This window comes from Tremella mesenterica (assembly GCF_000271645.1).
Source record: "Tremella mesenterica DSM 1558 unplaced genomic scaffold TREMEscaffold_8, whole genome shotgun sequence".
Classification (NCBI taxonomy): Eukaryota; Fungi; Basidiomycota; class Tremellomycetes; order Tremellales; family Tremellaceae; genus Tremella; species Tremella mesenterica.
In genome coordinates, this window is record NW_006711232.1 from 860,037 (window position 1) to 876,259 (window position 16,223).

At 47.3% G+C, this 16,223-nt stretch overlaps 8 protein-coding genes across 8 annotated transcripts; 6 read left to right on the top strand and 2 right to left on the bottom strand.

Moving 5' to 3' along the window:
* Window positions 1-429: 429 nt before the first annotated feature.
* Window positions 430-3,510, top strand: TREMEDRAFT_74278 (uncharacterized protein). Its single transcript, XM_007005876.1, has 2 exons — window positions 430-2,019; window positions 2,106-3,510. Exons 1-2 carry the CDS (start codon window positions 782-784, stop codon window positions 3,115-3,117), a joined length of 2,250 nt encoding a protein of 749 aa, XP_007005938.1. The 5' UTR covers window positions 430-781; the 3' UTR covers window positions 3,118-3,510.
* A 141-nt stretch (window positions 3,511-3,651) lies between these two features.
* Window positions 3,652-6,752, bottom strand: TREMEDRAFT_44774 (uncharacterized protein). The gene is made up of 15 exons (XM_007005654.1): window positions 6,525-6,752; window positions 6,451-6,478; window positions 6,362-6,408; window positions 6,121-6,316; window positions 6,025-6,076; window positions 5,412-5,977; window positions 5,142-5,362; window positions 5,051-5,094; window positions 4,940-5,006; window positions 4,868-4,890; window positions 4,649-4,820; window positions 4,404-4,468; window positions 4,234-4,361; window positions 4,022-4,072; window positions 3,652-3,975 (listed from the first exon to the last, which is right to left on the bottom strand). The coding sequence occupies exons 1-15, from the start codon at window positions 6,716-6,718 to the stop codon at window positions 3,790-3,792; spliced, it is 2,040 nt and encodes a 679-aa protein (XP_007005716.1). The 5' UTR covers window positions 6,719-6,752; the 3' UTR covers window positions 3,652-3,789.
* A 137-nt stretch (window positions 6,753-6,889) lies between these two features.
* On the top strand, window positions 6,890-7,527 carry TREMEDRAFT_57326 (uncharacterized protein; the record flags this gene model as incomplete). Its single annotated transcript, XM_007005676.1, has 2 exons — window positions 6,890-7,247; window positions 7,294-7,527. Coding segments are annotated over exons 1-2 (512 nt in total), but the record flags the coding sequence as incomplete, so codon positions are not given.
* A 48-nt stretch (window positions 7,528-7,575) lies between these two features.
* TREMEDRAFT_19618 (uncharacterized protein) lies at window positions 7,576-7,913 on the top strand (the record flags this gene model as incomplete). The annotated part of the gene is made up of 2 exons (XM_007005554.1): window positions 7,576-7,667; window positions 7,715-7,913. Coding segments are annotated over 2 exons (291 nt in total), but the record flags the coding sequence as incomplete, so codon positions are not given.
* Window positions 7,914-8,241: 328 nt separating this feature from the next.
* On the top strand, window positions 8,242-8,869 carry TREMEDRAFT_71994 (uncharacterized protein). Its single transcript, XM_007005877.1, has one exon. It carries the CDS (start codon window positions 8,492-8,494, stop codon window positions 8,822-8,824), a length of 333 nt encoding a protein of 110 aa, XP_007005939.1. The 5' UTR covers window positions 8,242-8,491; the 3' UTR covers window positions 8,825-8,869.
* Window positions 8,844-10,226, bottom strand: TREMEDRAFT_39893 (uncharacterized protein). Its single transcript, XM_007005626.1, has 7 exons — window positions 10,055-10,226; window positions 9,981-10,010; window positions 9,869-9,922; window positions 9,684-9,727; window positions 9,540-9,639; window positions 9,126-9,341; window positions 8,844-9,009 (listed from the first exon to the last, which is right to left on the bottom strand). Exons 1-7 carry the CDS (start codon window positions 10,088-10,090, stop codon window positions 8,890-8,892), a joined length of 600 nt encoding a protein of 199 aa, XP_007005688.1. The 5' UTR covers window positions 10,091-10,226; the 3' UTR covers window positions 8,844-8,889.
* A 1,715-nt stretch (window positions 10,227-11,941) lies between these two features.
* Window positions 11,942-12,522, top strand: TREMEDRAFT_63595 (uncharacterized protein; the record flags this gene model as incomplete). The annotated part of the gene is made up of 2 exons (XM_007005777.1): window positions 11,942-11,979; window positions 12,099-12,522. 2 exons carry the CDS (start codon window positions 11,942-11,944, stop codon window positions 12,520-12,522), a joined length of 462 nt encoding a protein of 153 aa, XP_007005839.1.
* A 1,199-nt stretch (window positions 12,523-13,721) lies between these two features.
* Window positions 13,722-15,680, top strand: TREMEDRAFT_63596 (uncharacterized protein; the record flags this gene model as incomplete). Its single annotated transcript, XM_007005778.1, is given in 6 exon segments — window positions 13,722-14,005; window positions 14,025-14,296; window positions 14,327-14,556; window positions 14,594-14,695; window positions 15,192-15,321; window positions 15,445-15,680. The coding sequence occupies 6 exon segments, from the start codon at window positions 13,722-13,724 to the stop codon at window positions 15,678-15,680; spliced, it is 1,254 nt and encodes a 417-aa protein (XP_007005840.1).
* Between the last annotated feature and the right edge of the window lie 543 nt (window positions 15,681-16,223).

A 16,223-nucleotide genomic window follows, 5' to 3' on the forward strand; every position in this document is an offset into this window, starting at 1 on the left:
TCCCATCTTCTCTGCCAAATTCTCGGGACATTCTTCCACAAAGTGAAGGCGGGAGTCAAGCATACGGAATAATATAATCCCCAGGTTAGGGATTCAAAAGAAGGCTGGTACACTTCTTACGAGTCATATCATATTTGGATAAACGTGCTTTTTCCTTAATATTCGCCACCCAGTTGGCGAGTGATTTTCTTTACCTTTTGTCAGGCACACTCTTCTCTTCTCTTCCAACCCTCAAGCACTATAATCCATTTAACCTCGCCATTTCACCCATCCGACGATACGCAGAGCGTGGGAAGAGGACAAGAAAGACAAATCCGACCTATTCCAAGCATCAGCTGGAAGCTTCGGCTCGCTTGAAAGCTGGAAATTGGTTTCGTTGATCCGTCTTCTAGTGGGTGACAATTCATGATCTACATCTTTTCTACCAACTATCAACATCATCCTTTACATTCCTTTTAGCTATACGGATCTACGGCTGTGCCGTACAACTTGACATCCTCACCTTCTTTAAATCTCATCACCACATCGCCTAGTCTTGAGGCTGACGGAAGATAGTTCTTCCTATCACATTTCTCTTATCACATCTCTTACTCGACTTTTTCCTTCCGACAATCTTGTCGCTGGTCCGACATCTTTTAGTCCCTCAATAACCTCATATATCTTCGTAATCTCCTTACGTCCCTACACCAACTCCACCGCGTTTTTTTTTGGCTGGAGATACAAATCGGTTCATACACCGCAACACAGCTACATCGTTACTTTCTCAAACCCCCTGTACAAGATGCTCGACGCAATCTTCGAACCAGGTTTACTCGAACCTTCTCCTCTAGACTTTATCTCTTTTTCATCTTTCTCCGATTTGTCAATGACGTCCTTACCGTCATCGCCTTCTCCTAATTCCACAGCAAAATACGACTTAATACCTCGTACGGAATCAGAGTACGGCACAGAGGCGATGATCGAATCTGTTTCAATAAGACCGCAATCTGTCGATGGGTCAGAAACATCATCGCCACCTTCTCCTCAACCATTCCTTATCTACACCTCGTCTCTTGAGCCGCATTCCCCATCTTCTATTGTCGACTTTGGTATTTTTCACACTCCTTCGAAAGCGGGTTCTTCAATTACTTCAACTCTTTATTCCACTCCAAAAAACCGGACATTCTCAACCAATCCGACATTGACAACTTCGAGCTCCGTACCTCCACAGACGGCACATAGCACCCGTTCGTCCGGTTCTTCAGAGAGTTGGGGAACCCCTCTCACTCCTTCCCTTCAATCTTCTGCTGAAGCCTTTGCCGCTTTTGCCAATTCTTCGGATTTAGTATCTTCTTCTTCTTCTTCTTCTCGTCCCGTCCCTTTCTCTTGGGAAGACGCTCCTCATTCTTTACCATCCGCTTCTTCACCTTTCACACCTAGTCCGGCTGTTCAAGCGGCACATTCGGCTTTACGAGTCGCTTCCAATCCTACTCTCGGCGCAGCGGCACGTAACGCTAGAGCTATCAAGCATATCACTTCGATGCCCGCGCTCAAAGAAGAAGATCAACTCTTTCCCCAAACGCCTTCGCAATGGCTCGACGAGTCGGCTATGGCAGAATCTTCTACGCCGTCCAGTTCATTACAGCCAAACGAAACTTCCGGGGATAGTCTAATGCAAGACTTTAATTGGGTTTTCAATGGATTGGAACAGGACGATACGATATTCGACGCTTTCCGTCAACATGCGGCGGAGATTGAAGCTGCTACCCTTGCGGCCAATGCGTCTACCGAACTACCCTCGATGGGATTAGAGGCTGGACCTGATGCACAAGAAATGGCTTGGCTGTTTCATCCTCACGATCCCGATCTGGGAGGCACAGGTAGCCTCTCTTACGACTTACCTTTGAAAGAAATGACGATCAACCCGATGGCGGTCATGGCACAGCACGGAGCGGATGAGAGTCAAAGACCTGTTTCGGCGCCTGGAGCAGAAGCGTCCGGTATGTTGAGCGTACCCATGGCAGACATGATGTCGAGGAGGTGAGTGTGGTCTTTATTTTGTTATCCTTCTCCTTCAGATGTCGTAGCAGAATTGTACACTTGAGAGATTCACAACTAACTCACAGTCTATCCTCTGAAGGTTATGTCCCAACTCGTCACGCTCCACACCGCGACCTCTTCTCTTACACGCCTCAACAGATACCTTGTGGTCCTCCTGCCCCTCAACCGCTCTATACCACTGAACCATCACCTTCGTATAATTCCCTCGGGCCTAATCATCAACCTCGACTACCTCCTACTCCCCGTTCGAGACGTACCAGTCAACACCGTCAATTATCCATTCAGATCCACCCTCCTCCTCACTCGTCTTACCTAGGTGGTTCACTTTTACCTCCCACACCTGTCTCTGCCAATTTCGCCGATTTGCGTTCTCAACAAGCTGCACTTCCGATGGCTAGGTCTGGTAGTCAACCATTACCTCACACTCGTAGAATGTCTGGAGGTTATACGGATCCTATTTCCAACGGACAAATCTATAGAGCACAAGCATACGCCCGAATGCAAGAAAATGAAGATGTAGGACAACATGATTTTTATCATCGACACGTTTCAGCGCCACTTCATTCTGCGGCTATGCAACCTAGTTTATCTCATCCTGGTCCAAGAACTATGAGATGGGAAGGACATCATCCTGATGTTCATTATTCTCAACATGGACATGAACAAATTCAACCTTCACCAGTATTCACTCATACTCCATTGATGAATATTCATCCTCCACCTTCTCATCATTATTATCCTATTCCACCCAGAGTACATCCCCCACCTCATCCTGGACTTTCTCAACATCGACCAATCGCTCGTTTACCTTCTCCAAAAAGTAGGAGAATCTCACCAAACAAACGATCCCCATCGGGTAAACGTAAACACGTTCCGAGTGGTGGAACGTTTTCTTGGGGAGAAACAACATTTATCAATTTCACTTCTGACGATGCGGAGAAATTGTTGACTGGTGTTGCACCTAGTGGAAGTCAAAGTAAACGTAAACGTGAAGAAGAAGCCGCAAGGTTGGGATTAGGACAAAGTCAAAATCTCGATGCACAGATGAGGAAAAGGTCAAAAAGTGGAGAGTGTTGATATATCGGAAAAAGTGTTTAACGCAATCCTTTTTACGGCTTTAGAACCAGATCATACTTAATCGTAATTCGTTCATTCCCCGGAAGTGGAAATGTCGAATTTCGGTTGGAGAACTTACTTATCAAAGAGGATGTATCGATGGGTTTGATAACAGCTGGACTGGGAATTGAATCCTCGAAAGGATCGAAAAGCAGAAAGTATGGAGTTGGCGTTTGGAAGATATGACAAAGTCAGGAGATGTTTTTTTTGAAAAAATTGAAGTGAAATTGATTAAATGGTCAATGATCTAATATCAAAGTATAAGTAGTACCCCATCGCTTCGTTAAAATTGCTTGTAGAACCCTTTTTTGTAGTGTTATTTCGTTAGATGATGCAAATTGAATGTTATTTGATACCTCATAAACCTGCAGTATCCGACCATGGCAATTCTGCTCTAGTCTTCATCTTTGCCTCATGTTTAGTTCACCTCACTTGGTCTTCCTTATCTTCTGACTTTTCATTCTCACCAGGAGGATGTGAAATGATCATGTCTCATGGAATGATACATTTTTCATATCGTATCAATATGATAACTTGTACAACAAATACCTTCCACTGTATCACATTCCTCCCTTACCAATTCCGACGTCTGGGTGACATACAGGGTAGGAAGTGCAAAATAGACTATACCCATCATGTCCAAGGCCAAATCTTTTTCGGTTTACAATTAACTTTCAACCAATCTCTGGTTTCTTTATCCCTATCATCCTGTAACAAAGGTAACAAAGCAGCTTCCACTGAAGAATTATGTTCGTTTAGACATTTGATCATTTCTTTAGTCATCAATTTCCAATCTACCATTTTTGTTTGTATTGGGACCTATCATATTAAAGTTTATTCAATTCAGGAATAAAAAACTACTAACTTGAGTTAGACGTTCCCAATTTAACCATTGATCTTTAGCTCCAGATAATGTCTGAGTTTCAGCTTTGGTCATTCATACCCTCCTCCCTGTTCAGTCCTTGTAAAAGTCACGATTCCCCAGTGTGAACTCTTGATTGGAGTATAGAAGATGATTGGGAGCTAGGGGGTGGTCGGAGAAGTTGGAAAAAAGGGGAAAAGACAAAATAAACTCACATCGACAGTTTTACATAATAAAGTACTCTCGATACGAATACCAAATTCTCCTTCTTTATAATACCCAGGTTCGATAGTAGTTATATGACCAGGTTCGTATGAGAAAGCATGTGGAAAAGAAACAGGATCTGTTAATGAGCTACGAAATCTATAAAGAGCAAACAACTGACATTCGTGTACGGCGAGATAAGTGCCAACTCCATGACCTATCCCATGACCAAAGTTGAGACCGTCGCTGATTATCAGCACGTCTGACTCAATCCTCAAACCATCTGGCCCTGCTTGCTGTTACATTCACAAGTGAAGGATAAGATTAGCAAGTCGAGATTGCAAGTCGCAAAGGTGATGGGAGGGGATGAGGGTTTACTTAATAAGTCAAGGCCGGGAAGAGCGGAGGGAGGAGTGATACACTTACCGGTATAGAGGTCCCCGCGCGAGCATATTGAGATGATCCGATGGCATATTCTTGGGAATATTATGTGTGGAGACTGATAAATGTCCTTGAAGGACTCTAGTGTAGGCACGTTTAATCTCGTCCGAAGGCGATTTGCCTAGGTAAAGAGTTCTGGTGGTATCTATCGTACCATCTGGACATCAACTTGTCATAAACTCCACCGCATCTTGGGCAGCTAACCTAGATATTGGCCCCCGGAATCACTGAGATATGTCAGCTCCATATAGAACCGCACGGTCCGGTGAAGCTCACATGACATAAGTTGTGTCTGGATCTATGATACGATCTGTTCCTCTTTGGGGAATATAATGGGGAGAAGCTGCATCTCAACGAACGAACAAAACCATAGTAAAGATTACATACCTGCATTGGGTCCAGAAGCTGAGACGTTATCGAAAGCAAGGCCACTGAAACGATCAATGTGATGACAGTAATTGAAAACGAAATCGCTTACGCAGAATATTCCTCTTGTGCTCGAAACCGATTCAAGGCCTGTCCCGCTGCCCATTCACCAACCGGTCTACCGTCTTTCACGATCTTCCCTTCGAGCCAGCTCATCCATCGTACAGTAGCCCGACCATCTCGGAGATGAGCATTCCTCATTCCTTGTTGCTCCATAGAGTTCTTGATAGCCTTGGCCACATCTACAGGACAAGGTATGATATTCACCTGCGTCTGACAAGTCAGCGCTTCTTCAGTGCACTACGCTCTCCAGCGAGCTTACCGACTGAGTCGTACTAGCTAATGCCCAACTACACTCTCTAGGGGCCCAAACTTTGATATGACTCTTCTCGTCTGCAGCTTTGAGCTTTGACAACTCTTCTTGCAGTACCTTCCCCACTTCCTCAACTCCATAAGGTCTAAGTTCCACCTTGTCAATCTCCAATTTATCTCGCAGCTCATCACCGACTTTGCGCCCGTCAACAAAGATCACACAACGTGTCTTGGTCAAGAGCAGGTATGCGTAAGCTACAGGGCAAAACGGGACATCGGAGGGACATCTGTAGTTCAATAGCCAGGCAATGGCAGGAAGAGTAGGAAGGAGGTAGATCCATTCAGGTTTATAAGACCGGGAGGAGGATCCACTGGCTCGTTTAGATAGTGTCTGTCGAATACGTTTCAACTTCGAAGTGGTGGTCTCTCCAGAGAGGGATAGAGGGTAAGGGTTGATAGGACCCAAAGAGCGTTCAGGGGGGCCTCGAACTTTGTCTATCAGGTTGTCAGAGGTGGCAATGAGACCAGATGAAGATGCGAATTCAGATAAGCGGTCTTGAATGGTTCTAGCGAGAGCTGAATTCGTCAAGTCATATCATAGAAGACACTGATACTTGACCTACTGACAGATATCAGGCGAGGGTCGATTCCAACTCTGGTACCATCTTGAAATTCCTTCTGTGAGCGGAACACATGCTTGCCAGAAGGTTTGAACTCACTTCAATCATATAATCTACCCATCCAGAGACGACGCTATCACGCCCAGCGTTACCGGTAGCTCCCACGCGAACGACTTTCCAGCCTTGTTTGGGGACTTGCTGTTCCGCCTGAACCCAATAACGTGAATCGACGAAGAGAAGTGCATCCTGTTCGTGTGACGAAGGAATGAGTGCAGTTCCGGCCGATCCTGAGAAACTAAGAACATAAGTCGATGTTCTCGAATTAAGTGGTGCAACCCACCCCGATATCCACAGAAGACGCTTCTCAGATTCGCCCACTTCTTCCGACTGCTGTCTCAGCCATTTTCAATTCCATGGGAGCGAATTTACCTGATGCTCGTCTTCGCTGGGAACGACACTAATCTTGTCAGACTATCAATGATATGAAAGAGACGACGACGTACACCCAGTCCAATTTGGCCTCCGTGATCTGAGATTGTACGTTGCGTAAACGACCCTCCATCTCGTCCTCGTTCTCGAGCGGGAACTGATTTTTCTCGGTGGCTGCTTGAAGCTGTAGCAAGTCTTCGAGGTACGGTAGATTGGTAGATTGTGATATGCTCCTCCCAACTCTGGTACAAGACATGTTGCTGAACATGATCTGTGACGAAGAAAGAGAGTGAAAGTCAAAGAGGAACCGAGATGTAACACCCACATGTCAAGGCGGTGGACGATCGGCTCAAGAGCTTTGCCGGTCGTCAACCTCTATACAACTTTGGGGGTTGGGTAGGCTACTACTTATCTCTATTCTAATACTTGCTGAGACTATCACAACCCTTCTGCTCACCATGTCTAGCTCTAATCTACGTAGACCCACTCCACTGACCATTCATCCTCCCTCCCCCACAGATCAACCCTCATCATCCACCCCTCAAGCATTCGCTTTCCCAGCAAATCTCTTAGCTTCCCCTCGTAAATTCACACTCCCTCCTTCTCCTACCTATTCCAACCCCGGGCACGCTTACGATGAGCGACCTCGAATAAGTACAGAGGTATCAAGAGAAGGTCCGCCAGTACCAGCGAAGAATGACAAACGACTTCCTTTACCTCCCAGCTCTGGTCCTGTCAGTCCCGGAAAGGCTCAAGGCAAAGGAGGCTTCGGAGCTGGGGCTTATGACAACAAGCTTGTAAGTCTTTCCCCATCTCTTCTCACGAGTATGCTGATCCGTAAAGGTGTCTTCCACGTTATCACATTTACCGCCTTTACCACAATCATCTCCCAATTCCACTGGACCCCAACACACAGCCGCCATGCCAACTTCCACTCTGCTTCATCCTCCCGGAATGGCGTCCTCGACTTCATTTGCCAACTTGGGTGCGAGATCCAGAAGACCGTCCGTTTCTAGTCAGCAGGGAAGCTCTGTGGTCGTTCTTCCAGATGGAACCGCCTTGCCTACTTCTGCGCCTACGGTCAACAAGACGGACGGAAGAAGCGTGATGGAGGCCATTCATCACTCTTCTCCTAACAGTCCTTGGTCACTCCTTACGGTCCATGCCCTACCCCTTTTCGCTGGAGGTCCACTGAAGACGCCCATAGAGGATCTGAAGTGAGCATACGTCTTACTATAGCACGAATGACAGATGACACTATCAGCCAACTGTGTCACTCCCATATACTAGCGACGGCTCAGAGGGCTCCTTCCAATCGACTGGTCATTATGCTGACTTCGGATCTACGTGATTTCATCGTATCCGGGATGCGAACATTGCAAGCAAAGTTTGAAACGTTGGAAGATGCCAAAGTCGTTTCACGGGCTGCGGAAGTATGGTCATTCTTTTGGGCTCAAGTCCTTCCAGTGAGTATTTTCATCTGCATTCCTCAAGGTCATCCGCTGAAAATAAGTATCTCGAAGGGGTTTTTCTGCCTCTCACTCAAGTTCGGGATGTCCCACCTGCTTCTTCTGCACCTACCATAACCCTCTCGTCACCCATACCGGTACGACATCTACTTCTTTCCGGCTTCCTCCTTCACATTCTTCTTCCTCTTCTATCACGGCTATTACCGTTGATCTCAATAAACTCTGCCACGTCACTTGAACTTCCTCAACCCAACTCAACGGACCTCCAGAGGGTATTACAAATGTCTCTAGTCCTCTCTACACAAGCGAAGTATACTTCCTTCGTACCCTCCCCAGACCCCTTAGATGACGTCCGTATCGACGATGAAGTTCGAGATCAGATAAAGATCCTCGGCAAGGCCGTACGTCACCATACAGCTGCCTTGGCGTCCGGCGATGTCTTTAGGACCGGTTCTCCCATCAAGCAGAATATTTCCACTTCAACAAACCCTCCTCCTCTGCGCAGAGGTCCCAGTCTCACCGCCGCTGGTCGTCTTCGGAGACGTGGGTGGCGGGCGTCCAGCCGACCATCTATGTTTTTCGCTCCCGAGGCGAGTGCGGAGAACGGGTGGAGTGTGCGGGTTGACGAGGAAGAAGAGGAAGACAACACGCCTAGTCAGAGCATGACTGGGTTAAGGACGGAAGACTCTAGCTACGCACCAACCATTGACACGACCGTGAGTACTTTGACTGGGACAGCCACGGTGAGAGGAGATGGTTTGATCAATTTTGAGGAGAATCAAAAAACCCCACAGGCGGATTTCGGGAGAAGACCAATGCGGACGGAATCGAATGGATCTAGTGAGGTAACGCCTGTCGCGCCGGATCCCAGGAAAAGATATGGTGGGGAGTATCAGTATGAATGAGACATATCTTGTGTTCCGGCTACGATGCATTAGATTCATCATTCGTTATGTTCACTGATCATGTATCACTCATCATTCTCAGGTTGCTCCTCGTCTAAGACCCGTACGAGACGAACAAGAAGTTCGGTGCTTTCGTCACCCCGAAGAACATCGCTAAGAAATTCCGTCTCGACTTGAAGTTGTATCTGCCCTATGAGCATGCTTGCGTCTCTTCCATCCGAATCACGCATTCGTGATCGAGTTGAGCCTAATGGAAAATAGTGGAAAACAAGATTGGTAGAAGCAGGAGGACTCCACTCACCATCTCCAGAGCTCCACGTATGACACCACCGAGAACATTAGAAAACCAAAGTCCTCCCTCTTTCGCATCCCGCGGAAGCTCTGCGAATTCCGCCAAGGGGTTCTCGTCGAATGTCAGTATGAACTCGGTAGGCGGCGGGAGGTTTGAGGTTGGGTTCTGAGTAGGCGGAGGGAAAGAAACAGCAGGAGAAATATTGAGGAATGTTCTGAATGCAACCTGGGCATATCAGTCAATTTCCTTCACTCGTTCCACTTCTCCACCTCCAAGCTGATGATCTCCACAGGCTTTACTCTCGCCTTGGCCAAACGCTCTTTTCGGGACAAGTAGGAATGAAGAGAGAACGACCATCATGAGGAGCTGAAACACGAGATCATGAGATATAAATGGAATGAAGGTGGGTGAAATGAGACAGACCTTCGAAATGACCTCTGCGGTCTCTGCGAACGTAGCGCATCTTCCTAAACCTGTTCGTGCTAGGAAATCCTCTATCAACCGAGTACCTATGTTATATCCCCTAAATCGTCAAATTTTCTCATCACTTTGAAAGATGGAATGTACATCTTATCCAGTTGTTTGTTCACCTCCGCGTAGTCTTCATAATCCTGCATGGTCAGTCTTCACCCATGACCACCATCGTTTTAAACCCGTAGAGGATCATTACGGGGAAGCACATCAAGGCTAGTTTTAAACACCAATCTGAAAGATTGAGGAAGAAGAAGAAGAAGGAAAAAGAAGACACTCACTTTGATGAGTTGAACAACGAGAGCTCCATATGTCAAAGTGAACAATTCCGCATTCTGTCATAAGTCAATCTCACCCCGAGAGACCTTCGGCGGTTAGTTGAAGTGGGCTTACAACCTTATCGGTACGCTTCCATACGTCATCCTAGAATGTCAGAGCAGCTCAGAAGGAACACAGGTTTTACTAACTCCGATAGCTTTGTATTGCTTTGCACCGGTCGACATATCGAGGTGAGAGGTGCACGAGGGAAGGTGTTTACAGGAAGTGAAGCGTCAAAATGCTAACGTTCGTGATTCCGATGACCTCCTCTTCACAGTCTTGTCGGCTTGTCGAGGTTGGAAATCTGGTATTGAGGTTCCCAAGGCCGGCCGTCGAACCGAATGGTTATTGCAAGCATGTTCCTTGAGGGGATGGGGGTGTAGTCTAAATGGTGGGGAGAGGCTCGGTGTGGGGATATGGTATATAAACGCAGTTCTGCAAATCTTGTAAAAAGGATGTTGACACTTTGGCCGAGTGGTTAAGGCGATCGCTTGCTACCGAATTTTCGAGCGGTTGGGTTTTCCCGCGTGTGTTCGAACCACACAGGTGTCGTGATGTTTTTGCCATTCTTTAGGATCCGTTGCCCAGATACCTCCTTCTTTATGATGATACCCAGAATGTGTCCAAAGAAGTTTGAATCAACAATGTTGTGCATATTGAAGGGAATGAGTTGGGCAAAAGGCTTACTGAAGCGGTCAAGATGAACGTGGAAGAAGAACAACAATCTACTGAGGGGGAACAATTGGTCTCAAAGACAACTGAAAGTTCCTTGCAAATGAAATCAGCGACACAACACGGGCGCAAAGCCCTAGAGGAAGAAGAACTTCCCCGCTTGTTGACACAACCAGCCCTGCTCGTAAGAGGTTTCTGTGCCACACCGGATTTGATCTGAAAATACCAAGAGCACTCACAATGAAGCCCCACCCAACAAAGTGACTGTCAGAGGGGTGTTTCTTTGTTTGCTTCTCAGGACCAACGGCCACTAACTTTGTGGGCTGTGAACTTCACCAGCCTTGATCTTTGTCATATGAATGTGTAATGCATACGCCTAAAGGGTGACGTGCACTAAGCTCTTGTGCTAAAAGATCCAATGCTCAGCTCATAGTATGAGCTGAGACCCTTTATAAACTGCTTGTGCTGTGTCACGGCCGTCGAACAACTACTTTCTAACAGACCGACGGTCGACGAACCTCGGCTAACTTGACGCTTCTAAGTCGATGTCTCACCCAACCGGGAGGGCGCAGACGTCGAAAGGAGTGTAACTACGGCGTACTTCGGCGTAGTTACTCTAACTGGGGTTTTGTTCTACTGATGGCGATGTATCTCGATTTGTATATAGCTATCTCTATCTGTATATAGCTATCTCTATCTGTATATAGCTATCTCTATCTGTCTTTCACTACTGACAACAATCAAGGATCGCTGAAGAACTTCAGCGATCTTCTCAGCTAATATTATCTATTCCTCCTAGACGTTCATCCAACCCTCTCGCGCTTTGACGTACTTCAACGCACTTCGTCCAACTTCCCCGAGTCCCCGGCCATCCTCTTCCTCCTTCGACTAACTCCGCCTAACATCGCCGCACTTCTGCTCCCATTGTCCCTACCTAGCCTAACTCCGTCTAACTTTGCCGTACTTCGGCTCCCATTGTCCCTACCTAGCCTAACTCCGTCTAACTTTGCTGCACTTCTGCTCCCATTGTCCCTACCTAGCCTAACTCCGTCTAACTTCGCCGCACTTCTGCTCCCATTGTCCCTACCTAGCCTAACTCCGTCTAACTTCGCCGTACTTGGTCTCAGATGTCCTGAGTTACGTGTAAAGTAAAGAGGTTAAGGCGTGATGGGGGTTTTGATGGTCAAAGGAGGGTCATTGTTGGTGGAATAATCGAGGTGTCACGACGTAGTTCGTGACATGCTGTGACCGAGATTCAAGATTTATGACAGGAGCCCCCCCTCAAGGGCTGATGTCCCAGCAGCCAGCAATTTCTGAACCGAAAATCCTCCTACAGATTTTCCCATGACAAATTAGATCCCAGAATGTGGCACTGCCACAAGCCTCTGTGTGCCACAAAGAAGTGGGTTCAAGAATGTGCACACACAGGGAGTTGAACCCTGGTCATGGTGGAGCTGAGCATTGGATCTTTTAGCACAAGAGCTTAGTGCACGTCACCCTTGAGGCGTATGCATTACACAGTACCTCTTCCACTGCTGTTGACAATTTTGCAACACGTCCCGAGTTTCAAGTCAAACATGAAAGGGTTTTACAGAATCTCCTAGCGCTACAACGATTTCATCCTGATTACATCTCTGTTGAGATAGATCATCAGACATTGGCAAGTCTTCCTGAAAATGGATCGGTCTTTCATCAACTTCGATCTACAGTATTAGAGGACTCCAACACATCAAATGACAGTGATCAAGGTCCCATCCTAGATGAGGACAACGTGGAAGCTGGACTAGTCACTGAAGGAGTGATTCCAAATGTTGGTGGAGGGGTGCATGTCATCACCGAGACACGCAATGTGCTGCAAAATATCGTCCAGCAAGATATCGTCCTTTCGGCTCCAATCATCAGATCAACTCTTGTAAATGAGCAGGCGAGTCAATCTCTTTCCTGAGAAAGGCTTTTCCATTCCTCTACCCTTCAGGCCTAGGTCATCTTTGAGGTGATCGACAGCATCGGGTCAGTGAAGCAGAGTATTTCAATCACCTCATACGTTATAAGGATGGTATATTTGCAGCTCATCCACGCTTCCGGTGAGCTCTTCTGCTCATCCATACTTGTGCTAATGTGAACAGATATTATGCTTTCAATTGCCTCATGCGGTGGAGAACCAAAAAGCTTGCCAGATTCTATGTCAGTCGGAACGAGGAGGATTGAGGTCTGGTTGCTGGGGATTTCGCTGAGCTATTGGAAGGAGATGCCAGAGACCTGGCTACTCCAGTACGCCGAGCTGCCAGCTCTCTGATTGGAACACCGCCATATTGGAGTCAACAAAGCAAGAATCTCCAGTCCATGATCCGCCAGCTTGGAACACCCCATGCCTTCATCACACATTCGGCTGCAGATGTTCAATGGCCAGATCTTCATTGGCACATGCCTCAAGCAGATCCCCTACCCACCAATGAGAGAGAGCGGCAAAAGAGAAACTCACGTAACATCATTGACAACCCTGCAATTGCTGCTTGGTGGGTTCAAAGACGATGGACACTCTTTCTCAAACATGTGATAACCCCTCTTTTCAAGGTCAAGGATCACTGGTTTCGATATGAATGGCAACATCACAGCTCAAGCCATGTTCATGGGCTCATCTGGCTGGATCAAGCACCCTCGCCTGATGATCTCAATCTTCACAATCCAGACTCCATCTCCGCCTTCCTTGATTTCTGGGCACCATGAATCAAGGCTATCAACCCTCAACCGGAGGAGCCTCCCGCATCAGTCCATCCCTCCTCTGTTCCCTTCCGGGATCTGTCCTTCACAAATCAAGACCTGGCTCAAATTCTCAATTGTGTTCAGCAACATTCCAAGTGCTCCTCCTACTGCCTACATCGGAAAAAGGGTTCACCCCCCGATGCACCACTACAGTGCCGCTTCTCCTTTCCCAAAGAGGATCGCAACCAGCTGACAGTGTCGCTCAATGCAAGCGGCAATAAATCTCTTTCTATCCTTCACAACTCTCCTGTCATGAATCAGTACAATCCAGTCCTATTGCTTGGCTGGCGCGCCAATATCGACATTAGTCCTTGCACTGATCCCCATGCGGTGGCAACATATATTGCCAGGTACGCTTCAAAAGCAGAAAAGCCTTCAATAATGTTCAGTGAGGTGATGATCAGTATTGCCCAGCGACTTGAGGAGGAGGTCACAGCAAGAGTTGTCTATCAGAAAATCCTCAGTCAAACCATTACCGAAAGGGATCGGAGTGCCCACGAGGTCTGCCACATCCTTCTTCAATGTAAAATGATGTCAGCTTCCCGGGAATTTGTGTCGTTACGCTTGTTAGCAAATCGGAAACGTCGCATGAGGCAGGACTTGGAGAATGGGGTAGATGAAGGTGAACCAGTTGAGGAGAGTGATTTGAGGGATGCTTATGAGAAGTGTGCAGATGAGTACAAGGACATCTCTGTATGAGTGGGCACAGAGCTATCGGCGGGTTCGTGGAAGGATTGTTCATAGACAGCATGCTGCTGTTGTGATCCTATGGCCACTCTACCATCCGGGAGCCTCTGAGTCCCATGAAAATGAGGACTGGTGTCGAGCCAGACTACTCCTCCATCATCCTCATCGGAATCCCAATGAACTCAAGGAAGAGGACAAGACTTGGGAAATGGCATACGCATGTTGCCAAGGGGCCCATCCAAATGGTCATCAAGATACACTTCCTAAACGTCCATGACGGCAGCAAGTTCAACATGCAGGTGACTCTTCAGAGTGGTCAGAAGATGAGGAGCAGGAGGAGATACAAGAGCAGGATGATTGGCAGGAACATGCTGGACTAGGACCGGAGATGGACTGGGATGGATTGCAGGGTCCGCAGTTGGGCACACGACTCATTGATGTTGAAGCGGACTGGCACCAGACACTGATAGAATGGGGTGATGAAGGTTTGAAGGAGCGTACAGCCTTCCTTGGGATTGCAAAACAGATGGTAAGTCGTGAGAAAGACACACTTAGGCTGATGAGAGCGGGGTGCAGAGGCTGTCATACGTGAAGCTGTTGACCCCACACTTTTGAACGGAAATCAACAAAAAGTCTTCAACAAAGTCATGGCCCATGCTCGGCAGCAAGTCCTTGACATAGCTATCCCTCCCTTCCGTTCTCAATGTCGATGGCTTTGCTGGAACCGGTAAATCATTCCTCATTGAAGCTCTATCACAAGCCCTTGACTCACTGTATGCGGACAATGGAAGGACAACACCTGTTTGTCGACTTGCACTGACTGGTGTTGCAGCATTCAACATTGCAGGCGAGATGTATCAATCAGCACTTGGACTCGGAATCAATCTTGAAACGGCACAGACAAGTGTGCAAGGGAAATTAGGTCATCTACAAGAAAGCTGGCGGGCAGTATAATACCTCATCATCATCGAGAAAAGTACGATTGGTCAACGTGCCCTTGGATTGATAGACAACACCTTTCGGCGGATCTTCCCATCTAGAGAGCATCTCCCATTTGGAGGATTGTGTGTCCTGCTCTTTGGTGATTTTGGTCAACTCCCTCCCGTTGCCGATACTCCGCTTTACCACCCTACCATCTTTCCCTCCACCAGTTACCAGAAACAGATGTCCAACACAGGCCGATATGCCTATCTGTCCTTCAGTGAAAGTATTCAGCTCAATATGGTCATGCGGCAAGCAGGAACAGACCCAACATCTTTAGCCTTCAAAAGCACCCTTGCACGTCTTCGAGAGGGTCAACCTATTCAGGAGGACTACACACTCCTTTGACAACGATTCTGGGACTGACTCCCTGTGGATGAACGCAATAGCTTTGCAAACAATGCGGTCTTTCTCTGTGCACAATCTGCTATGGTAGCTGAACTCAACATCAACTCGCTCGTTCAAGCCTCAAAGCCGGTGTTACGATCAGTTGCTCGCTCCACTGGACCCGACTCAACACGAGTATCCGAAAACACAGCAGGTTCACCCCAGATCCTCTACCTCATGCTCGGAGCTCAAGTAATGCTCACTCGTAATCTGTGGACTTCCATGGGATTGACAAATGGTATGTTAGCCGATAGAATCGGGCCAGGACGGCCGATCCGCCGTTAGATAATTACCCCTTCCGTCGAATATTTCTCCGTTCAACTTATCCTCTGAACTTTATTCGATCGTCTCTGGTTTACTGCGTGTGAGTGGAATATGATAAGTATAGAGACCTGTAGAATTGATGCATGCTCTTTTTCCCCTCTGTATTATCATCTAATTATCAGCAAACATGGTACCACTGGCCAAATCCATTCGATTGCCCTGGCCGCAGGTGACACACCACAACAATGTACCCCTGCAGTGGTGATGGTTGCCTTTCCGTCTTACAAGGGACCTTCAACATGGCATACCAATGATGGTATCCCAGTATTACCAATAATACCCCAGACAACCACATGGGAGGGTACAGGTGGTGCTCAATGTACACGTCGACAGATACCCCTCAAGCTTGCCTATGCCATCACCATCCACAAATGTCAAGGCCTCACACTTCCCAGAGCCGTTATAAACGTTGGCGAATCAGATTTCAGTGGAGGTCTGACATTTGTCGCAGTGTCACGAGTGAAAACACTTGACAGTCTTGCATTTTGACCAGGATTTAGTTGG

What these genes read in the sequence shown, in the direction of transcription:
- TREMEDRAFT_39893 (XM_007005626.1), bottom strand. Translation starts at nt 10,090, where the DNA reads ATGTCGACCGGTGCAAAGCAATACAAAGCTATCGGA. An exon ending in GGAAGCGTACCGATAAGGTT is followed by an intron (nt 9,923 to 9,980) that starts GTAAGCCCACTT and finishes GACTTATGACAG; the next exon opens with AATGCGGAATTGTTCACTTT. An exon ending in TACGTGGAGCTCTGGAGATG is followed by an intron (nt 9,010 to 9,125) that starts GTGAGTGGAGTC and finishes CTCATAGGGCAG; the next exon opens with ATACAACTTCAAGTCGAGAC.
- TREMEDRAFT_44774 (XM_007005654.1), bottom strand. Translation starts at nt 6,718, where the DNA reads ATGTTCAGCAACATGTCTTGTACCAGAGTTGGGAGGAGCATATCACAA. An exon ending in CCCTCGCCTGATATCTGTCA is followed by an intron (nt 5,978 to 6,024) that starts GTAGGTCAAGTA and finishes TGACGAATTCAG; the next exon opens with CTCTCGCTAGAACCATTCAA. An exon ending in ATTGGGAACGTCTAACTCAA is followed by an intron (nt 3,976 to 4,021) that starts GTTAGTAGTTTT and finishes TTAATATGATAG; the next exon opens with GTCCCAATACAAACAAAAAT.
- TREMEDRAFT_74278 (XM_007005876.1), top strand. Translation starts at nt 782, where the DNA reads ATGCTCGACGCAATCTTCGAACCAGGTTTACTCGAACCTTCTCCTCTA. An exon ending in GCAGACATGATGTCGAGGAG is followed by an intron (nt 2,020 to 2,105) that starts GTGAGTGTGGTC and finishes ACTAACTCACAG; the next exon opens with TCTATCCTCTGAAGGTTATG.
- TREMEDRAFT_71994 (XM_007005877.1), top strand. Translation starts at nt 8,492, where the DNA reads ATGTTTTTCGCTCCCGAGGCGAGTGCGGAGAACGGGTGGAGTGTGCGG.